The sequence below is a fragment of the Chlorocebus sabaeus genome, chromosome 26, assembly GCF_047675955.1.
Source record: "Chlorocebus sabaeus isolate Y175 chromosome 26, mChlSab1.0.hap1, whole genome shotgun sequence".
Taxonomy (NCBI): Eukaryota; Metazoa; Chordata; class Mammalia; order Primates; family Cercopithecidae; genus Chlorocebus; species Chlorocebus sabaeus.
This window is the reverse complement of record NC_132929.1, coordinates 46,617,992-46,641,136: the sequence shown is the minus strand read 5'-3', so window position 1 is coordinate 46,641,136 and position 23,145 is coordinate 46,617,992. Positions and strand designations below refer to the sequence as shown.

General features: G+C 45.1%; 1 protein-coding gene across 3 annotated transcripts; it reads left to right on the top strand.

Annotated features, from left to right (window-relative positions):
- The first annotated feature begins 443 nt into the window (after positions 1-443).
- LARP6 (La ribonucleoprotein 6, translational regulator) lies at positions 444-22,531 on the top strand. 3 transcript variants are annotated; one of them, XM_008016051.3, is made up of 3 exons: positions 449-791; positions 17,546-17,756; positions 20,954-22,531. In XM_008016051.3, exons 1-3 carry the CDS (start codon positions 592-594, stop codon positions 22,016-22,018), a joined length of 1,476 nt encoding a protein of 491 aa, XP_008014242.1. In that variant the 5' UTR covers positions 449-591; the 3' UTR covers positions 22,019-22,531. The 3 variants fall into 3 exon arrangements, with proteins under 3 accessions (XP_008014243.1, XP_008014242.1, XP_037866034.1); XM_008016052.3 differs by lacking the exons at positions 17,546-17,756; positions 20,954-22,531 and adding an exon at positions 2,933-3,209 and having other exon boundaries at positions 444-791; XM_038010106.2 differs by lacking the exons at positions 449-791; positions 17,546-17,756 and adding an exon at positions 19,114-19,209.
- The last annotated feature ends 614 nt before the right edge of the window (positions 22,532-23,145 follow it).

Genomic DNA, 23,145 nt, shown 5'->3' with positions numbered 1-23,145 from the left:
TACAGGGCATGGCAGGAGCCAAGCCCCTGATCTAAGACATGATCTAGGGTGGTTATTATGTCAAAGAGACTAACGATGGAGATTTTCTCATCTTGGCACGTCAGTGGGGAAGACACGCAGGAGGCCTGGAAGCCCCTGGAGCTGTGGTCTGCGCCTGCCACCCCCGGAGTCAAGCACAAGCAGAAGTCAGCTGTGCTGTGCCCATCCCTGCGGCGCCGCGAAAGTAGGCGCAGGAGGAGGGAGCCCTGACGCCTCTTCTCCGGCTAGGGCCCCACAGCGGCGAGAGGACGGAGGGAGGGATCGGGGGTCGCGGGGATCCTTCCGGGACAGGCCTCCGCGGGAGGAGCTCCGGAAAGCCGCCCTCCACCTCCGAGGCCCCGCCTGCGCGGGCGCTCCGCTAGCGGCCGGGGTGGTGGTGGTGGCGGTGGCGGCGGCGGCGGCGCGGGGCGGGGCGCCGCGACCCCTGTCCCTCCCCCGGGCCGAGCGGCGGGCGCGCTCGCACCGCCCCCGCCCCCTCGTTGCAGTCGCTGCGGACCGGCTGGCTGGGCCTCGCGGCGTGAGGACCCCGGCGGCGCCGCAGTCCCGCGAGCCATGGCCCAGTCTGGCGGGGAGGCTCGGCCCGGGCCTGAGACGGCGGTGCAGATCCGCGTCGCCATCCAGGAGGCCGAGGACGTGGACGAGTTGGAGGACGAGGAGGAGGGGGCGGAGACGCGGGGCGCCGGGGACCCGGCCCGGTACCTCAGCCCCGGCTGGGGCAGCGCCAGCGAGGAGGAGCCGAGCCGCGGGCACAGGTAGGCGCGGCGGCCGGCCAGGGAGGTGGGCCCCGAGGGGGCGCCGGGCCGCGCGCGAGTTCGGGGCGCTGACTGCGCGCGACAACTCCGTGGGCAGAGGGTGTTGAGTCAGCCCCGCTGCGGGTGAAGCAGCTCCGGGCCGAGCCCCTGAGTCAGAAGCGGCCCGTGGAGGCAACCGGTGCCCCAGTCCGCAGCTTCGTCGCCCCACCGAGGTTCCCAGGGGTGGCGGCCAGGATCTGAGGGGCCCGGACGTGGGGATGTTCGGGGATCCAGGAGGAGGACTTTCACGGGCCATCCAAGCCACCCGCTCCTCTGGAGGAGGCCTCTTCTCTGTGGGCTCCCTCAAGACACCACCTCCCCCATCCCCGCAAAGTCCATCCCTGCCCGCCTTCCCCTCTCCTTGCGAGTGGTCCCACTTACCCTTCACTGCCAGCATCGCCCTGCCTTTCCCAGTCCCGCTGGCTGCGCTCAGTCTTTAGGTGGTAGCAGGCTAGGTACAGCGGACACTTGCTGATGGGGGATTCCAGGAGGTGGGATTTCATGGTAATTTGAGATGGATACAGGACTTGCTGCTTTACATCCTCCCGCTCTGGGGGATTCCCATTTTCACACAGCCTTTCCCACCCGACCTTTATGTTTGCATCATCATCTTGCTTCCTTGGGTAAGTGGGTTCCTGGGTTTTGGGTAGTTTGGAGCTGCTATGGCACCTGTCTAACCTTGTCCCGGGTCCTGAGCTTTGTCCGCAGGCACCTTGGCTCCTGTCCACTAATGCCCAGACCCTTAAGGACTGGGGTTTTGTTCCTGCTGTTGAAAGGAGATACAACATAGACATAGACATGAGAGTGGGAAAATGACGGAACTTGCACATTCTAGGGGATGCCAACAGGCACTTGTTAGGAGCTTTCTTTCTTCTAGGACCCTGTCCCAGGCGTTTAGCTGTTAACGTTCTGCAGGATTGTCCTGGCAAGCATATATCTACTTCATTGGCAGAATACTCAACTTTAGGGTGGATGAATACTGGGCCCAGAGCCATTCTCTATTACTGGCTGACCCTTCCCCAGGTTAAAGGGTCAGATTTCTGGACCCCGAGATTTGGGGCAGACCAGTAGAGACAGTTATTAGGGGAGAAAAGTCAGCCCACCAGGGTAGGGCAGGAAAGCTGGACCATAGCATATGACGCGGTAGATAGATCTGTGCTTTATAATGCAAGGCCTGATTCATTTAGCTCTGTGCTAAGTACCGAGAGCGTAAAAATGATGAACCCATAGTCACTGACAGCTCACAGTCTTGAGAAGGCAGTCACCTAGTCAGATAATATCCGAGTACGTAAAATAGCCCCGAGTAGTTTATCCTTATAACTTTATTTTCCTGCAGCAGTGGCAAATAGCCATCCCTATCCTGGGGGCTAAATTTGTGAGATTGTATCATTAGCCAGGATTAAAGCTCTACTTATGTTTAAGGCCTGGAAAGATCCCCTATGGAGGTCTAGGAGAAACCAAGCTTCAGTATGGGTGGGCCTCTTGCCTGAACCCCTCTTGCTCTTCCTCCAGAATTCCCAGTTCCCATGGCTTGAGTCTCAGCAAGTGTTCAGTCTGAAGCCCTTCCTGCTGCCCACTGGCATAGAGTTGACCCCAGAAAATCCCTGGGGTTCTTCAGGGAGCCGACAGAGCCCAGTGGGCAGGCACCCAAAGCACAAGGAGATGTAGCCAAGAACAGGATTCACACTATCCCCTGTTTGGGCCCAGCCTCGCATGGCAGCAGCCGTCACCTGCTGTGAAGGTTCTCAGCTCCTGGAGCCTACAGGAGAAAACCCAGATTCCTCAATCTGCTCATTAAGATGCGACACCCACTCACATCTCCTCAGCCCATTGCTTCCTTCCCTGCTCCCGCGATTCTGTCTAATTCCCTGAGCACAGAGGGCTATTTTGTGTCTACATGTCACTGCACCCCCACCTCTAGGTCCTCTGATTGACTGATTTCTAGTCAGCCTTTAAAACTTCACCGCCTCTTCTCCACCCACCCCCAATCCCCACCCCAGAGCTGGCTATGTTTTCTTTCTTCTCTGTTGCTGTAGTACTCTGTACATTTTATGCCTAGCACCTTCTACAATTGTGATTCTATCATTGTGTCTCCCTCACAGGGATAGGAGCTCGGTGAATTCAAGGACCATGCTTGCTTCCTTCATTGTATCTTCAGCACCTAGCACAGCACCCAGCACATAGGACATATTTGTGGATCGAATGCATATCTCTGTCATCACACTCACTCCATGGTGTTGAGATATGTGTGTTTCCCCTCCCCTAGACAGTGAGATCCTTGAAGGCAGCTGCCTTATCTTACTCCTTTTCGTATTTCCATACCTAGCCTAATGCCTGGCTTATATAAGGGAACAGAGAATAAACGAACAATAAAGAAAAGCCTTTACAGCCTCTAAAATGTTCGTGGATCATCTCCCCACATCTCATTCATTAAAAAGATGCCTTTCCTTTTTTTCTCACCTTTTTAACATACATATTTTCAAACATAAAGAAAATATGAAAAAACAGTACTGTAAGCATTCATAGACCCATCATCTAGATTTAACACTTAATATTTTGCAATATTTAGTGAATGGATATATAATGTATGTGTTTTCCCCCGAACCATTTGAGATATGTTTTACACAAGATTATACCTTAAATACTTCATTTTGTAACTCCTAATAATGACATTCCCTATAAAGCCCTAACACTATTATTGCAACTGAGAAAATTACCTATCATTCCCTAATATAATCCTGAAGATAAGCTAATCGCCAAGTTCCACATTCAGGATTCCCCAGATTGTTCCACAATTGTCTTTTACAGCTGTTTATTTTTTCCCCTCAAACCAGAATATGGTCTGGGTTGAGGCATTTGCTTCTTATGTCTCTAGAATCTATTTATCTAGAAATTTCCACAATTTTTCCCCTAATGCTTTGCTATTTTGGACAGAAGAGGCCAGATATCTTGTTGAGTGTCTCACATTTTGGATTAGTCTGGTAATGTTCTCATGGTCTTATTTTACTTGCTCCTTTGTACCATGTGCTTCTTATAAACTGGAAGTTAGGGCTAAGATTTTGATTTGATTCTGTTTAAACATTTTGGCAAGAATGCCTCATACTTTGTGCCTGGAACTTTATGTTGCATCACCTCAGGAGCCATCTCACCTTTAGTGATGCTAAATTTGACCATTCGATTAAGGAGATTTCTCCATCGTACAGGTTGTCTTTCCCTTTGCAGTTAACAAGTTATTTGTGGGCTTCTCATCCTGGGTTCTGTTAAGTTGATGTATCACATGTATTGATTTGCATATGTAGATCCATGCATGCATCCCAGGGATAGATCTCACCTGAACATGGTGAATGATTGTTTTAAGATGCTGTCGAATTCAGTTTGCTAATATTATGCCGAAGATTTTTGCATCTATGTTCATCAGGGATGTTGGCCCATAGTTTTTTTTTTTCCTTGTCTAGCTTTAGTATCAGGGTTATGCTGGCCTTTTGAAATGAGTTTGGAAGCATTCCCTCCTCTTCAAAGTTTCAGAAGAGTTTGAGAAGTATTGGTATTAGTTGTTCTTTAAATGTTTGGTGGAATTCAGCAATGAAGCCATCAGGCCTTGAGCTTTTCTTTGGTAGGAGATTTTTGATTCCTGATTCAATCTCCTTACTTGTTATTGGTCTGTTCAGATTTTCTGTCTCTTCATAATTTAGTCTTGGTAGGTTGCATGTTTCTAGGAATTTGTGCATTTCTTCTAAGTTATCCATTCCTCTTGCAATATTCTTTCCCCAGTGACTTTTCACCTATTTTAGCATCTATTGATGATCTTTACGTAAGTTGGTTATTTCACTGGGGACTGGAAATAGAGGATTTTCTAATTTTCACATTTTTTTGTACACTTATTAGCTAGCATTGCTCTATTTTTTTTCTTAAAGAGTTTTGTCTCATCATCTGGATTGAACAAAAGTTTCTCGTAAAGAAGCAAAAAAATGCTTAATTATTTCCCTTTAATTACAGTTTTCAAAGAGATAATTTGATATAATAGTTACACTAAATAATTTAAATGAGGGCTCTTCCTCAAGCTTATACTCTCCCTCTCTCTCCAATTCATGGATTTGTATTTATTCACTTTTTAACAATTAGTCACAGTCATTTCTGGTGCTCAAAATGCCTATATTGCAGCTAGCAGACCCCCTTGAAGCTGGCCTCCTTGTGTCTTTTTGTAACATGTCCATTAGTCTTTAAGCACTTCCTTGCTTTCTGGTACTAGATATTCCAGGCATAATTTGTACTTTTCCTACTCCAGTCATGGAATTCAGCCATTTCCACAGGAATCTCTGGTTTTTTCAAATACTAGTAAGAAAGTATTTAGAAACCAAGACCTGGAATTAAGAAAGCTAACTTCGGGCCGGGCGCGGTGGCTCAAGCCTGTAATCCCAGCACTTTGGGAGGCCGAGACGGGCGGATCACGAGGTCAGGAGATCGAGACCATCCTGGCTAACCCGGTGAAACCCCGTCTCTACTAAAAATACAAAAAACTAGCCGGGCGAGGTGGCGGGCGCCTGTAGTCCCAGCTACTCGGGAGGCTGAGGCAGGAGAATGGCGTAAACCCGGGAGGCGGAGCTTGCAGTGAGCTGAGATCCGGCCACTGCAGTCCAGCCCGGGCGACAGAGCAAGACTCCGTCTCAAAAAAAAAAAAAAAAAAAAAAAGAAAAAAAAAAAAAAGAAAGCTAACTTCTGCCAGGGTATTGTTGCTTTCAGAGCCTTTCAGTGGACAGAACTAAGATATATATATATATATATAATTTTTTTTTTTTTTTTTTTTTGAGACAGAGTCTTGCTCTTGTCGTCCAGGCTGGAGTGCAATGGCCCAATCTCGGCTCACTGCAACCTCCACCTCCTGGGTTCAAGCAATTCTCCTGCCTCAGCCTCCTGAGTAGCTGGGATTACAGGCGCCTGCCACCATGCCCGGCTAATTTTTGTATTTTTAGTCGAGATAGGATTTCACCATGTTGGCCAGGCTAGTCTCGAACTCCTGACCTCAAGTAATCTGGCCGCCTTGGCCTCCCAAAGTGCTGGGATTACAGGCATGAGCCACCAACCCTGGCCTCTACTTTTTTGTTAATGTCAATTTTTTGTCAGATGTGGAACTAAGTGCCTTATGTATGTAGTCTCTACTCCGTACTACCAATCATTATTTAGACCTGCAGAGACATCCACTAGTTGTATATCCCTTTCCCAGGCTCAAGGGCTTATGCCAGAACAGCATTGCAGAAGACAGGGTCAGAGAGGAAGTTCATGTCTCTGTAATAAATATATAAGAACCCATGGGCCACCTAAGCATAAGATGTGACCCTGCTAGCACGGTCCAAAATATGGTTTGTAAAAGGGTGATGCCTTTAACAAAGTTGAGAACATACCTGTATATGTTTTTAATCTGTCTCAGTGAAGAATCTTTATCTTTTGATCTACCCTGGTGTTTTTATATTGCATTATCAATTTGCCCGTTTTGAACCGTTTCACATTCATTATCTTGTTCTAGAGGTGAGTCAAAAGAAATCTCACACAGACAGGACCTGGACCCTAATGTTTTTCAGAAATGATGTTTCTCTTTTGTGTTTGGTACCTTCCTTATTGGTGTCCACCATTTTCTTGGTCTTGGTGGTCAAAATACCATATTCCGCCATCTGCAATGATAGATGATGCGTCTGAGAAATCATTCCTGGATTGAAAGTTGTGGTGAGGGTCTCATTATTCCACCATCTTAGTTTGGATATTTTCCTCCTGTAGGGTATCATTTGATTAACTGTGCAATCAGTGTAACCAGATTCGATATTTTATGAAAAAAGTAGCCTTGGGTGTTTTATGCTACAAATCATTTTGTTTCTCTAAATCATTTACAAATATGATACACCTGTAATCCCAGCACTTTGGGAGGCCAAGATGGGCAGATCGCAAAGTTAGGAGATTGAGACCAGCTGGCCAATATGATGAAAGCCTGTCTCTACTAAAAAATACAAAAATTAGCCAGGCATGGTGGCGCACACATGTAGTCCCAGCTACTCAGGAGGCTGACACAGGAGAATCACTTGAACCCAGGAGGCAGAGGTTGCAGTGAGCCAAGATCGTGCCACTGCACTCCAGCCTGGGTGATAGAGTGAGACAACATCCAAAAAAAAAAATTCACCACTGATTCATGGAACCCAATTATCTGTTTTAAAATGTACCCCTTTATTTCTACCCATTTCTCACAGGTTTATAGCTATAACAAAAGACCTCATCACTCCCAGTTTACAAGGTTTTACAATGTTTTATTAAAAAACAAAACAAAGCAAAACCTTAAGTGTAAAACTTTTTCAAGTCTCCTTGAAAGGCCGCTGAGAACATATTCATCAGAAAACATACTTCCTCCCTCCTGATGGGATCCTGATAGGTATGATTTGCTCTCAAAACTGTTTGCTTTACACTGGTGATACATTTTAAATTCCCATCACGTGCAAGGCTCTGGGGTAATACTATAATGAAAGAAACCAGCTCGAGTTCTACTCTCAACTCAGTGTTCAGGCTGCTAATAAAATATGCACACAAGTAGCTATAATACAAATATAGATAAGTATTGGGAGAAGTAGAAATGACTTTTTTTTCCCTAGGAGAATTGCATTTAAGATGGACCTTAATGTGTGACTAGAATTTAGACCCCAGAGAGAGGAGCAAGGCATTCAGAGACAGAAACAGCAAGCTCAAAGGCACAGAGTCCAGAAAGTTTGTGACACTTACAGATAACTATGTCTTTCTGTTTGTTTGGAGCAAGGGATCTGAAAGGACACCGATGGAAATACGTTTTGACGCTGGTTACAGCCAGATTCTAAATGAATCTGAATAAGGAACTGAAGACTTTGTGTTTTTTTTATTATTATTATTATGTATGTTTGTAGTTTTTGAGACAGGGTCTCACTCTGTCACTCACACTGGAGTGCAGTGGTGCGGTCATGGCTCACTATAGCCTCAACCTCGTGGGCTCAAGCAATCCTCCCACCTCAGCCTCCCAAATACTGGACTACAGGTGTGCACGACCATACCTGGCTAATTTTTAAATTTTTTGTAGAGACAGGGTCTTGCTATGTTGCCCAAGCTAGTCTCGAATTCCTGGCCTCAAATGACCCTCCTGCCTTGGCCTCCCAAAGTGCTGGGATTACAGGTGTGAGCCACCATGCCTGGTTGGGAGCTGAAGATTTTGAATTTTATTTAACAGGAAATAGAAAACCTTTTATTATTACTATTAAAGTAAATCAGTGACATCAAGTAAAGCAGTGACATATTCTAGCTGTTCTTCAAAACATTTAATACAGCACAGAGTGGAGGAGGCTGTAGCCTAAAATATAACACGGGAGGTGGCAGGAGGTGGGAAGACAGAACCCTCGAAAGACTCTGGTTGGGAAATATACCAAAGATGCAGGAGTAAAAAGGGCTACAAATATCTGAAAGGTAATTTAAATTCTTCCTTTAGAACCATTTCCTAGCCTCTCTGTCTGCCAGTGAAAAGTAGCAGGTATTTTATTTTTAAGGGGGAAAAAAAAGAGACAAGATTATTTTCTAAAGGAATTGAATGAGCTCACTACGGAGATCTAGGGATGCGAAAGCAGAGCTGGCAGCTGCAGAGTAAAGCCTTCCCCATTTGAGTAGAGCCCCCAGCTTAATGATTCCCTGCCTGTTCACCCTCATGTGAAGCCTGCCACTTGGCGTGCCCCACCTGTGTACATAGCGCCATCTAGGAAGAAAACCAGTGGGAGTGTATAACTTACAACCCTCCAAGAAAAAGCACACGTACCTTTTGCCTTCACAGTGAATGGCTGTGGAGTATAACTCCCCACACCCTAAGTGTGGGCTGTGTATGGTGACCTTCTTCCAAAGAGCACAGTATGGGAATGGGGATAAAGGCAGTAGTTTTACAGGGGAGAACCCTGACAAACACTACCTCAGATAGCTGATCAAGGTTAACTTCCATAGTGATCATTCATGTTGATAGCATGTACCCTGACAGGATGTGCTGAGAATGGAAATTTACCTCTGTGGTCCTCCTCCCCAAAACCCGTAATCCCAATCTAATCGTGACAAAGAACATTAGAAAAATCCCAATTGAGGGGCATTCCACAAAATACCTAACCAGTACTTCTCAACGCTGTCAAGGTCATCAAAAACAAGGAAAACCGTCACAGCCAAGAGGAGCCTCAGGAGACATGACAGCTTAATGTATTAATGTATTGTGGTGTCCTGGATGGGATCCTGGAACAGAAAAAGGGACAATAGGCAAAAACTAAGGAAATCTGAATAAAATATAGACTTTAGCTAATAATAATATATAATGAACTAATGAACTAACTGCAATTAGTTCATTGGTTATAACACATGTACCATACTAATGCAAGATATTTATAACAGAGCAAGCCTGGGTATATATATGGGAACTCTCTGTACAATTTTCACAACTTTTCTGTAAATCTAAAACTATTCGAAAATAAGTTTATTAAACTCTTTAATAAAGAAAAAATGAATTATTTATTAGTCACATGAAGAAAATCAGTGGCATGAAAGTTAAATGGAAGAACTGACCCCAAAGGATACAGAGGTGATGATGTTGAAACAAAGGACTCAAAAATGTATACTCCAACTAGCACCCTGAGAGTGAATTTAAGATACTGCATCCACAAAACAAGAGTAGGAAGCTCTTAGAAGGCAATGATCTGAGGACCAAAAAGAGTTCTTAGAAACTAAATAAATAACTGCTAAAATTTAAAAATTCCATAAGAAAGTTTAGAATATAATGTCAAAGAAATCTCTTAGTGTGTAAATTACAAACAAAGACAAGGACAGATCATATGAAAGAAAAAATAAACACAGAGGACCAATCCAGGTGGTCAGTCAACTAATAGAACTTTAGGACAAGAAATGTAATCTTAGCAAATGGCTTAGCCCTATTAGGAAACAGTGTTTACAGAGTCATAATAATAAAATACAACTCATTGACTTTCAATTTTCAGTACGTAGCTATAGATAAAATATAGAATATTAGTCACCTAATAGAATGAAATATTATGAACCATGGCAAAATGAAACAAAAGTACATCTGATGCAATATGGTAGGTTGGAAATAGGTGAGATGGAAGAGAGGATAGGACAGTAGTGTGTATTAATATATCATATGTAGCAAGGAATTGAAACTTTTTAATGTTTATGGAATAAGAAACCACTTAAAGTATATTATTTTAAAACATAAATAAGGCCGGGCATGGTGGCTCACGCCTGTAATCCCAGCACATTAAGAGGCTGAGGCAGGCAGATCACATGAGGTCAGGAGTTTGAGACCAGCCTGGCCAACATGGTGAAACTCCGTCTCTACTAAAAATACAAAAATTAGCCGGGTGTGGTTTTGCGTGCCAGTAGTCCCAGCTACTTGAGAGGCTGAGGTGGGAGAATCGCTTGAACCTGGGAGGCAGAGGTCGCAGTGAGCCGAGATCGCACCACTGTACTCCAGCCTGGGCGACAGTGAGACCGTCTTAAAAAAAAAAAAAAAAAGGCGGAGGGGGCTGGGTGTGATTGCTCATGCCTTAATCCTAGCACTTTGGGAGGCCAAGGTGGGCAGATGCCTGAGCTCAGGAGTTTGAGGCCAGCCTGGGCAACACGGTGAAACCTCGTCTCTATTAAAATACAAAAAATTAGCCGGGCATGGCAGTGTGCCCCTGTAATCCCAGCTACTCAGGAGGCTGACACAGAAGAATCATTTAAACCCGGGAGGTGGAGGTTGCAGTGAGCCAAGATCATGCCATTGCACTCCAGTCTGGGCGACAGAGTGAGACTCCATCTCAAAAAAAAGAAAGAAGAAAAACACCAAAACCACAAATAGAAGGCTAATAGAAGAACCAAAACGAAAAGAAAATTTTAAAAATTTGAAGAAGGGGTTATTTAGGGACATAAGTCATAAGTGACCCCAAATCCTCATTTTATATAGTAAGACATGAATAGAGAATGACTACAGTTGGCAAGTGAGAAATAGAGCTATAAGCATATTTTATAGAGCTATGAGATAACTCTCCTAAGAACTAAATGGCTGAAGAGAAGTTACCTCTAGGGAGGAAGGGTGGAGTGGGGAATTATTGGTTTCTTTATAAGTTCCCTACTATTGTATTTTAGTTTTTGCTATGTTTATCTATTACTTTAATTTTTTGGAATCATGTTTCAATGAGATATTGTGTCCAAGGGAGAAATAATGAGGATGGTTGGACTGGCAAAGAGAGAACAGATGGGAGACCCTTCAAAATGAAATAAGCACTTTATAATTGACTAAATGTGGGGGCAAAAGAGAGAGTGAAAGGATACATCCTACGTCTTGAGCTTAAGTACATAGAAGAGTGAATAGGGAAAGTAGTTGGCGGAGTGGATTGGGAGGGAAGATATATGATTTTCACAGGATGGTTGTAATCGCCAAAAAGTTGACAATATTCAGACTTAAAGGATATAAACTTAATATTCTTAAAAGATATGGTATCTTTTCCCTTTTGAAGGCTATTTCACAAACAGGAAACAATGCAGCCTGCTCCTGGCTATAACATAGGCTTTCCAACTCCCCCAAGATCCCCCTTTGGAGATGCACAGTTGCTGCTGACAGCACTCATGCAGAGGGTGGAGTCCTCCAAGCCCAAGAAGCTCACCTCTGCACTTGCATAGGGGTTTATGTCACCTCCACAGTATCACCCACCTGTTCTGGAATCTCTGGTTATCTGCCTGTCTGCTCAGTGGGTGCAAATAGTTGATGCAGAGTCACCCCCGATACATTATGGATAGTCTACTGTGAGACTGTGTGAAAGGAAGGTCAACTTCCCAGATAGAATGCCTGTTGATAGGCCCAGGCTTCAGTCCTGCCTGAGGTCAGGTTCTGCAGAAGGTGAGAAGTTAGATTGTGGACATATTTAATCTGATGCTACATCAGATTGTCCTAGTGGAAGTGTCTGGCATGCAGTTAGGAATTGAGGACTGGAGCTCAGGAAGGAGAGGAAGGTGTGGGGTGGACAGGCTGGTGGGGGTAGATTTGAATTTGATGAGCTTGTAGGAGCTGAAGTGTAGAGGTTGCTAGGGGATAAAGTGTCAGGGATAGATACTTGGGTAACATCTACACTTTGAAATGAAGAGAAACCAGGCATGGTGGCTCATACCTGTAATCCCACCACTTTGGGAGGCTGAGGTGGGTGGATCACTTGAGCCCAGGGTTTCAAGACTAGTCTGAGCAACAAGACAAAACCCCATCTCTACAAAAAAAAAAAAAATAGAAAAATTAGCCAGGCATGATGGCACATGCCTGTAGCCCCAGCTGCTTGGGAGGCTGAGGTGGGAGGATTGCTTGAGCTTGGGAGGCTGAGGCTGCAGTGAGCTGTGTTCGTGCCACTGCATTCCAACTTGAGGCGACAGAGCAAGATCCAGTCTCAAAAAATAAATAAATGAATAAAATAAAATAAAATAAATGGAGAGAGAAAGAGGAGACATAGAGGGCAGTAAAATGGGAACAAGAATCAGAAAAGAATAAGTCGCATAAGCCCAGGTGGAGAGTATCAAGACGAAGGTGGTCAATAGTGTCAGATCCTGCATTGGGGCAAAAGGACTGTGTGAGGCCATTCTTGCACGGCTGTAAAGAAATATCTGAGACTGGGTAATTTATAAGAAAAGAGGCTTGATTGGCTCTTGGCTCTGCAAGCTGTATAGGAAGATGGTACTAGCATCTGCTTCTGGGGAGGCCTCGGGAAGCTTATAATCGTGGTATAGAAGGTGAAGGGAGAACAGGCACATCACATCACGAAAGCAGGAGCAAGAGAGACAGTTGGTGATGGTGGGGGTGGGGGGAAGTACCACATACTTTTAAATGACTAGGTCTTACAAGAACTCACTATCAAGAGGGCAGCACCAAGGGGATGGTGCTAAACCATTCATGAGAAACCACCCCTTGATTCAACCACCTCCCACCAGGCCCCACCTCCAACACTGGGGATTACAATTCAACATGAGATCTGGCTAAGACATGCATTCAAACTATTCAAGAACCAAGATAGAGAAGAGACACCTGGATATGGCTACAAGTTCTTTGATGGATGTCTAGAGACACAGAAGAAGCTGGAGCAAAGGTTGGGAAAAGGGAGAAGGGGTTGCCCAATGAAGGTCTAGAGAAGCTTGATTGGATGAACTCCATCTTCTCCATCCAGTCTGAGATAGAATCATCTGCAGGCAGTAAAGCAGACATGGCAGGCCTTGGGAAGATTGGGAAGCTCTGGAATAAGCATTAGAGAGATTGAGAAATTATACTGTCTTTCTTCCGTTATGCTTTGTTTGTTTATGAGTTTACCTTTTGTCATAGCATCTATTGCTGTGGTTTGGGAGTAGGACTAACTTGTCTATGGCTCCCTTTGGTAGTGCAGTCACTTCTGAGATACCAGCTATTTGTAGTAAGTTAGACCATTTTGCCAATACTCCTGAGTCTGCTCAAAACTCTTCACTGGCCATTAGCACACACCTGGCCCCATCCCCTGTGATTTATTGACATCTTTGTTAGCTGGGCCGGGAATTCCCTTTGCATTTGTAGTTATTTTGTCTGTTATATTCAGCTCATCTGTTTTTTGTTTTTGTTGTTGTTGTTTGTTTGTTTTGAGATGGAGTTTCGCTCTTGTCATCCAGGCTGGAGTGCAGTTGTGCAATCCTGGCTCACTGCAACCTCCATCCCCCGGGTTCAAGCGATTCTCCTGCCTCAGCCTCCCAAGTAGCTGGGATTACAGGCGACTACCACCACATCAAGCTAATTTTTATATTTTTGTTAGAGGTGGGGTTTCACCGTGTTTGCCAGGCTGGTCTCAAACTTCTAACCTCAGGTGATCCGCCCGTCTCAGCCTCCCAAAGTGCTGGGATTACAGGCATGAGCCACCGTGCCTGACCTCAACCCATCTGTTTTAATTACTATTTAGGGGGTAAACTTTCCCTAATAAAATGAAATTTGTTCTGTCCTTCTTGCATCTCCTTTTTCATCCTATTGGTTGTCCTGCTGATGTTTTGCCTTCGGGATGTTTTGAGGACCTCTTTTCTCCATGCAGTGTTGCTGAGGTTACTATTGTATTTGGCTGTTTAAGTAATAGAAAACCCAACAAGTGAATTAAACAAATTGGATTTGATCTTTCTCATGTAATAATAAAAAATCTGTAGGTAGATAGTTATGAGAGCTTGTCCAACAACTTAATAATGTCAGGGCCGATAATGTCAACAAATCAGGCCAAGCCAATTCTCTTGGCCTTTTCCTTATGGTAGTAAAATGGCTGCTACAGATTCAACCATCACATCCACATTCAAAGAAGATAAAAGGGGAAGGGGCAGGGCCAAGAGATTTTCACTTAAGTGTTACCGGCCATAACATTTAGTTTTTATAGCCTCTAGAGTAAAAACGGCAATTGAAGCCGGGCGTGGTGGCGGGGCCTGTAGTCCCATCTACTCGGGAGGCTGAGGCAGGAGAATGGCGTGAGCCCAGTAGGCGGAGCTTGCAGTGAGTCGAGATCGCGCCACTGCACTCCAGCCTGGGCAATGGAGCAAGACTCTTTCTCAAAAAAAAAAAAAAAAAAAAAAGAAAAGAAAAGAAGAAGAAGAAAGCAATTGAGAAAGTGTTTGCTATTGGATGTTGGGTGAGTCAGCTTAATGCCTGATTTTTATCATCCCATTTTAACAAGACTTTAAAAAAAAAACTTTAAAATTGAGTCTCCCTGTTATTTTCTTCACTATACCTTTTTTTTTTTTTTTTTTTTTTTTTTTTTTTTTGAGACAGTCTCGCTGTGTCACCCAGACTGGAGTGCAGTGGTGTGATTCCTGCTCACTGCTACCTCCACCTCCCAAGTTCAAGGGATTCTCCTGCCTCAGCCTCCCGAGTAGCTGGGATTACAGGCATGCACCACCACACCCAGCTACTTTTTTGTATTTTTAGTAGAGATGGGCTTTCACCATGTTGGCCAGGCTGGTCTTGAACTTCTAACCTCAAGTGATCCACCCACCTCAGCCTCCCAAAGTGCTGGGTTACAGGTGTGAGCCACCACGCCAGGCCTCTTCACTCCGTATTTACCTTGAGACATCAATAAGGTATTTTAAAAGCCATTCCCAGGCTGCCTACAGGCAAATAGCTAAAACTCTTTATTTTTAATCAACCAATGCCTATATTTTATACTAATTTTAATTTCTGAATTTGAAAAATTATTAGATAGATTTATTTGCTTTTTTCTCTCTTGCCAGAATATTTTTTTCCCTCATTTTGAGTATTCCACAGTTGCTTCTTTTCTTTTTTTTTCTTTGTGAGGCTGAGAGCCAATGAAAATTTTGTTGAAGGACATATATGTATGTGTCTTTTCCAGCTGTAAGCGATCACAGTAATGGGCCTGTTGAGATTACTGGTCCTGACATTGAGTAGCTAAACCACCTACCTACAACTTTCTGCTAACTTCTAATAATGGCATCAGTTATGATGTGGATAATCAGTATTCTCTAAATGTTTATTGGTTTGAAATTGTTATAATCCCCTTATGAAAGATTAGCCTTCCTAAGGAAGCTCTGTCCAGGATCGCTTTGGCTTGTTCCCGTCACCTAATGTTCTTAGGGAGAGGGAGAGGAGGAAGTCTACCCAGGTGGCGCTGCTGGTCGTGGTGGGCTTTATTAAGAAGGGCCCGGTGACGGGATTGTTTCCAGAGTCCATTGCAGGCAGGGTCCTAGCAAAACATATAAGCTATTATGTATACTGGATTTGGAGACAGAGGATTTGAGTTTAAATTCTAGATCTGCCTCCTATGAATGAGTGAAGGAATTTATCTGTGCCTACTGAGCTTTAAGGGTATGCTAGGCATTCTTCTGAATATTTTCATGTATTAATTCATTGAATCTTCACAACACTCCCATGAGGGCAGGGACTATCATGATTCCCAATTTACAGGTGACAGAACTGAAATGAGATGCAGTGGAGTTCCTTGCCTAAATTTACTTAACTAATAAACAGTGGTACAGGTTGAACATCCTTAATAAAAAAATTCAAAATCTGAAATGCTGTAAAATCGGAAACATTTTGAGCCACCATGACACCACAGGTTTAACGTGGGTTAAAAACTGAGACAGTGACACCTTTGTTTTCTGCTGGTTCAGAAACTTGTTTCATGCACAAAATTATTAAAAATATTGCATAAGATTACCTCAGGTTATCTGTACAAGGTGTATATGAAACATAAATGAATTTGCATTTAGACTTGGGTCTCATCCTTGAGATATCTCATTATGTATCTGAGGATATTCCAAACTCTGGAAAAATTGGAAATCTGAAACACTTCGGGTCCCAGGCATTTTGGATAAGGGATACTCAGTCTGAACCAAGCATTTGGACCCAGGCAGTCTTAACTCTAAAGCCAGGACTCCTAAGAGCCAGCAGCCCTAGGAAATTACACTCCCATCTGTAATTCCAGCACTTTGGGAGGCCAAGGCAGGTGGCTTGAGAGGCAGTGATCATGTATCCACATAGAGATCGCACCACTGCAGTGACTCCTGAGAGGCAGTGATCATGTATCCACATGGAGATCGCACCACTGCACTCCAGGTCTTGTCCTGAACCAACTAAGAAATCAAGCTTTTATTCTTTAATAAATATGGTGGATCTTACTGAAAGGTCAAGTGACTCTGCTATACTGTCTTCTAGAAACTAGGATTTGAGGGGGTGGAATAGAAGAGGAAGAATAAGAGAGTATATGTGAAAAACATTTTGCCATATGTGAAAAACATATGGGGGCAGAGCACCACATACATGTCAGCAGAGAGTGTTGTTATAATAATAATTATTCTTGTTTTGAGACAGGGTCTCACTCTATCAACCAGTCTGAGGTGCAGTGGTGCAATCTTGGCTCACTGCGACTTAGACCTCCCAGGCTCAAACTTTCCTCCCACCTCAGCCTCCCAAGTAGCTGGGACTATAGGCCTGCACCACCACACCTGGCTAATTTTTTTGTGTGTTTTTTGTAGCGACAGGGGTCCCACTATGTTGCCCAGGCTGGTCTCCAACTCCTGGGCTCAGGCTGCCTGCCTTGGCCTCCCAAAGTGCTGGGATTACAGATGGGAGCCACGATGCCTGGCCAGTTGTTATTTTTATGATCCTCCATGCTTGTTAAAAACGAAAGATTGACTTCTTAGCTCTTTGGGGGCAAATCTCTCCTGTGACCATGTGACCCAGTGTCGTCACCTAGGGCTGCCGTAACAAAATACCATGCGCTGGATGGTTTAGAACAACAGAAATATATTGTTTCATGGTTCTGGAGGCCTGAAGCCTGAAATCAAGTGCCCTCTGAAAGTACTAGAAATAGATCCATTCCAGGCATCTTTTCTCTCTTCTAGTGGCAGTCTTTGGCGTTCCTTGGGTTTTGCTGCATCACCCCAGTGTCTCCCTTCGCCTTCACATGATGTTCTCTCTGTGTGCATGTCTGTGTTCAAATTTCCCCTTTTGATAAGGACCCCAGTTGTGTTGGATTAGGGGGTCTACCCTACTACAGTAAGACCTCATCTTAATTAATTGCATCTGCAGTGACCCCCATTTCCAAATAACATCATATTCCAAGGTACTGGGGGTCAGGACTTCAACATATGAATTTTTGGGGGACACAGTTCAACCCCTAACACCCGGTGTCTCCTTCTGGTCTCAGTGGCACCACTGCAAGTGGAGGCGAGAATGAGCGTGAGGACCTGGAGCAGGAGTGGAAGCCTCCGGATGAGGAGTTGATCAAGAAACTGGTGGATCAGATCGAATTCTACTTTTCAGATGAAAACCTGGAGAAGGACGCCTTTTTGCTAAAGCACGTGAGGAGGAACAAGCTGGGATATGTGAGCGTTAAGCTACTCACGTCCTTTAAAAAGGTGAGGCTTGGTTCTCAGAAGCTGCTTCAAGGATTTCAAGTGTGTTTTGGGTTGTGGTTCTAAACATTTTTTTTTTTTACTCCCTTGAAACCTGATGACGAACAATTTTTAAAATTAAGTCTGTGCCTGAAAAAGAGAAAAATAGCCAGGAGAAGGGATTTAGGATTGTTAGGAATACACTCCCACACTATTAAAAGGGTCCTGGGCATTGGGACAAATCTCAGCTGGCAGCAGTTATGAAACAATATTACTTGTTCTTAGTAAAGTTCAGGCACTTTTGCCAGGCAAGTGGGTGGCCAGGGGGATGCGGTACCAGGACAGAGGGACTCGACGGCCTTAAGAGATACCTGCCAGACCTAAAATTATATGAAATCCAAGCTTTTCATTTGTCAAGTTGAATAAGTAAAGGGAGAGAATGAGCACCCAGCACTATCAGAAATGAGCCTTCTCTAAGACACAAATGCTCTGCCTGTGTGACGCCATCATCCTCATCTATACAATAGGGAGATGAGATTTGTAATTATTGCTGCCATCTGGGCAGCAGACTGCTTGTCCCTGCCGTATATAGATCCAGTGTTTGGGCTGTGTACTGTCTACTTCTCAGAGAGTTGACAGACTAGTTGGAATAAGAACTCTGTGTCTCCCTTGGGGGAAGTGCATTTACTAGAATGGAAAAGCACCACACGGCCTGTTGCATAACGGGATGCGTAACAAGTGGGTCCCGGCCAAGTTGTCTGTGTACTTTGTCAGAGAGCACTGGAGGAGAGCTTTTCTCCTTGGACCTCTTCCCTGCCTCACCCACTGGTGTACTCTGCCTGGCCCTCTCACTCTTTTTCCTTTATTCATTCATCAGATATACTCATTGTCTCTGCTGAGTGCTGTGCTAGGCGCAAGATGTACAGAATGAAGATGGTACTCCCCCTGTCCTTGACAAGCTCACAGTCCAGTAAAGGAGAGAGCTGAAAGATTACGATGTGACCACGTACAGTAGGACAAAAGAGAGAACACAGTACTGTTGGGTGCTAGTTGATCAGAGCAACTAACCCTGTCTGGAGAATTGAGAAGTCTTCCCAGAGAAGGTGACATTGAGATAGGATTTTGGAGGATGAGTAGGAGTTTTCTAGGTACAGGGGAATGGAAGGGATATTTTAATGGCCAGAGAACAGTGAGCAAGCCTTCATATGAAGAGTGTTTGTGGGGGATTCCAAAATGAAGCAGCCAGTGGAATCATCCCGCACGTCTCTTTATTCCTCCCCAGGGACCCCGAGAGTCAGCCTGTTTTGCTTTCCTCTTTAAGCTGCCACTTATGGACCAATTTAGGAATGTTCTTCTCTGTTGAAACCTGGCTGCAGAGTACAGACAGACTCCCTAACACCTCCAAAATCAGAGCAAAGATCCTTTTCATTCTGAAGGATTTCCTGTTAATCACAAAAGGGAAACATACATGACAAAGGTAAAAAACACAGGGAAATTACAATGTTTCTGAAACCTTAGAGTTCTTCTAGTAATTGCACAAGGACGAAAGCTCCCTGGTCCCTTTTCTCAGGTGCTACCTGGACCTTCCTTATGAATGGTCACGGACCCAGGCTTAGGATGCTCGGACTGTAACCGAGATTTTCCAGTGGACCTTGCTTCTGGCTCAGGAGGGATATTCAGTCCTTGCAGAGCCTGCTTCTCTTGCAATGAAATGTGGTCCCCCACAGACTTCTGCAGCCCTCTGAGTAAGGCAGTGCTGTGGTTTCCCCGGGTGCTCCTAGCTCAAGCTTCAGGCTTAGGAAATTGTCTCTTTTTATCTCCCAAGTGCTCCCTCCCTAGCTGTTTCTGGAGAAGGCTCCACCGTGTTTCACGCCACAGTGAGCTACTGCCTGGCTTTACCCCAGCCTCACACTCACCTGCAGTCATCAGCTTTACCCTTTCTGGATTCCTCGACTCTGTCCACCTGAAATCCGACCCTTGGCCTGGGCCTTCTTCTCTGTGCCCTTGGCCCCGTGTTCTTCTAGTAGCCTAAGTCTGAGCCATTTCACCCAGAGGCTGCAGGCTACAGTGGACAGTACTATCTCTCTAGGAGCCTGTGTATAGTAATGGGTCTGCCAGGGTTTCCCCATCCTGCCCAGTGAGTGAGCCTTTCCTTCTTGAATTTCATGAAGTTCCTGTTTTATGCTCAGAGGCACCTGGAGTTCCCAGTTCTTTTGCAGAGCAACTATGTTGGCCTGTTCTCAGAGGACTTAGGGGGATCTCGCCATTATGGGCTCAGGTCACCCACCCCACCCACCTTCACTATTTCTTTGGGATGACTCATTCCCCCTGGCATTCCCTTCACCGGAAGTGGGCCTCTAGAAAATTACTGTTTTACAGTATAAATATAGCTTTCATATACTGCAACATTGATACACACAATTTCCACCAACAGAGGAGGAGGGAGGGATTATTTCACCATTCTTAGTGAGGCCCAAGTTGGATTTAATTTCAAGTTGAAATAGTTCATGTCATTCTCAGGAGATATTGCAGTGAAATGTGAAAGATCTTTTGGAACCTTCTCTGTATCAAATGTCGAAATGCAGAAATACTGCTTTAGAGAAGCATTTGAATGTTAAAATCTCCAAATCCTATCAAAATGATGACACGTAATATTTGAAATAATGATAGCACATGATAATTGAATACTCACTGTGAGCTAGACACTGTTCTGTTCTATATGTAAATGAGTTTGTATGTGTCTGTACATACATATGTACATGTATGTATTTATTCGTTTAATCTTCAGGACAGCTCTCTGAGATGGCACTATTAACATCTCCATTTTCCAGGGCAAGTTGAGGCACTAAGAGGTTGAATAACTTTCCAAGTCTTACTGCAAGCTAGAGGTGGGTCTTTGATTTGTGTATACAACAGCCTTGTTCCAGAGCCTGCAATTTAACCTCTAAACTTGCACAGAATAGAGTATTTCCATTTTCATGGAGAGTTCTGTTGGACAACACTGCTGTGGTGCCCTTGTTTGAAATTATAGAACTTGTTTTCATTCACTTATTCATTCACTAGATTTTTGAGTGTTTACACATACTACATATGATTCTAGACACTAGAACACAGGGATTCTGGTGTTACAGGAATAAGGAAGTGAGGGAGGGAGCTTATAGTGTACACAAGGATGGACAAGGGCATTAGATACTATTTCAGATTTGCTTTCTGTTCTGCAGGTGAAACACCTCACACGGGACTGGAGAACCACAGCACATGCCTTGAAGTATTCAGTGGTCCTTGAGTTGAATGAGGACCACCGGAAGGTGAGGAGGACCACCCCCGTCCCACTGTTCCCCAACGAGAACCTCCCCAGCAAGATGCTCCTGGTCTATGATCTCTACCTGTCTCCTAAGCTGTGGGCTCTGGCCACCCCCCAGAAGAATGGAAGGGTGCAGGAGAAGGTGATGGAACACCTGCTCAAACTTTTTGGGACTTTTGGAGTCATCTCATCAGTGCGGATCCTCAAACCTGGGAGAGAGCTGCCCCCTGACATCCGGAGGATCAGCAGCCGCTACAGCCAAGTGGGGACCCAGGAGTGCGCCATCGTGGAGTTCGAGGAGGTGGAAGCAGCCATCAAAGCCCATGAGTTCATGATCACAGAATCTCAGGGCAAAGAGAACATGAAAGCTGTCCTGATTGGTATGAAGCCACCCAAAAAGAAACCTGCCAAAGACAAAAATCATGACGAGGAGCCCACTGCGAGCATCCACCTGAACAAGTCCCTGAACAAGAGAGTGGAGGAGCTTCAGTACATGGGTGATGAGTCTTCCGCCAACAGCTCCTCTGACCCCGAGAGCAACCCCACGTCCCCTATGGCGGGCCGACGGCACGTGGCCACCAACAAGCTCAGCCCTTCTGGCCACCAGAATCTCTTTCTGAGTCCAAATGCCTCCCCGTGCACAAGTCCTTGGAGCAGCCCCTTGGCCCAACGCAAAGGCGTTTCCAGAAAGTCCCCACTGGCGGAGGAAGGTAGACTGAACTGCAGCACCAGCCCTGAGATCTTCCGCAAGTGTATGGATTATTCCTCTGACAGCAGCGTCACTCCCTCTGGCAGCCCCTGGGTCCGGAGGCGCCGCCAAGCCGAGATGGGGACCCAGGAGAAAAGCCCTGGTGTGAGTCCCCTGCTCTCTCGGAAGATGCAGACTGCAGATGGGTTACCCGTGGGGGTGCTGAGGTTGCCCAGGGGCCCTGACAACACCAGAGGATTTCATGGCCATGAGAGAAGCAGGGCCTGTGTATAAATACCTTCTATTTTTAATACCAGCTCCGCTGAAAACCACCTTCGTTTTCAAGTTTCTGACAAATATCTGGCATGACAGAATGGAATTCATTCCTCTTTGAGAGATTTTGTATACATATAGACCTCTTAATTTATCTATCTGTAATATATATAAACCGGTACGCCATGGTTTGAAGACCACCTTCTAGTTCAGGACTCCTGTTCTTCCCAGCGTGGCCACTATTTCGATGATGGCTGATGTGAGTGAGTGTGATGGCCCTGAAGGGCTGTGGGATGGAGGTTCCCTTGGGAAACTCTGGCAGCATCTCTCTTGTTTGGTATGGAGTTTTTCCCTTCAGTGACTGAGCTGTCCTTGATAGGCCATGCAAGGGCTTCCTGAGAGTCCAGGAGAGTTACCTTGTACAACAACAAGTAGTTAAGCCTTTAGCATGGTGTCTTATAGGACCAAATCGATGTTACCTGTCAAGTAAATAAATAATAAAACACCCCACTGGGAGTGCTGACTTTGAGGTTATAGATTGTGCCTGACAAGTCTGTGCCTGTCTAACAGAGCTGTGGGTGGCATGTCATGAGGCCCTGAGGCGATTAGCAGAGATGTCTTTCTTTTATTTAAGAGAACATTTAAACATTTGTTTATTTGTACACATTTATGGGCTACATGAGAAACTTTGTTACATGTTTATAATGCATAGTGATCAAGTCAGGGCACTTAGGGTTCCTCACTATACGCCAGGGCAGCCCCAGGGTTCTCCTTGGGCTCCTGGCAGCCTGAGAAGTGTCTCATCACAATGAATTTTACTGAGCAAAGGCCGCTTGGCATATACTGAGGGTGTACAGTCCAGGACCCACAGCATCGATCTTACCCAGGAACTTGTTAGAAATCCAGATTCTCAGGCCGACCCCAGGCCCACTGAATTAGAAAGTCTGGGAGAAAGGTCTGGAATTTGGGTTTTAACAAGCCCTGCAGGTGATTCTGATGCACGCTAGAGAACCACCAGATGGACAAAGGCTGCAGGACTTGAGGTCAGTCCGTTTGACCCCCACATCTCTCACTATTTTGTGACCTTGGGAAGGTTACTAAGCCCCGTGAACCTCATCATCTCCCTGTGAATTGCTTTGTCATGATGT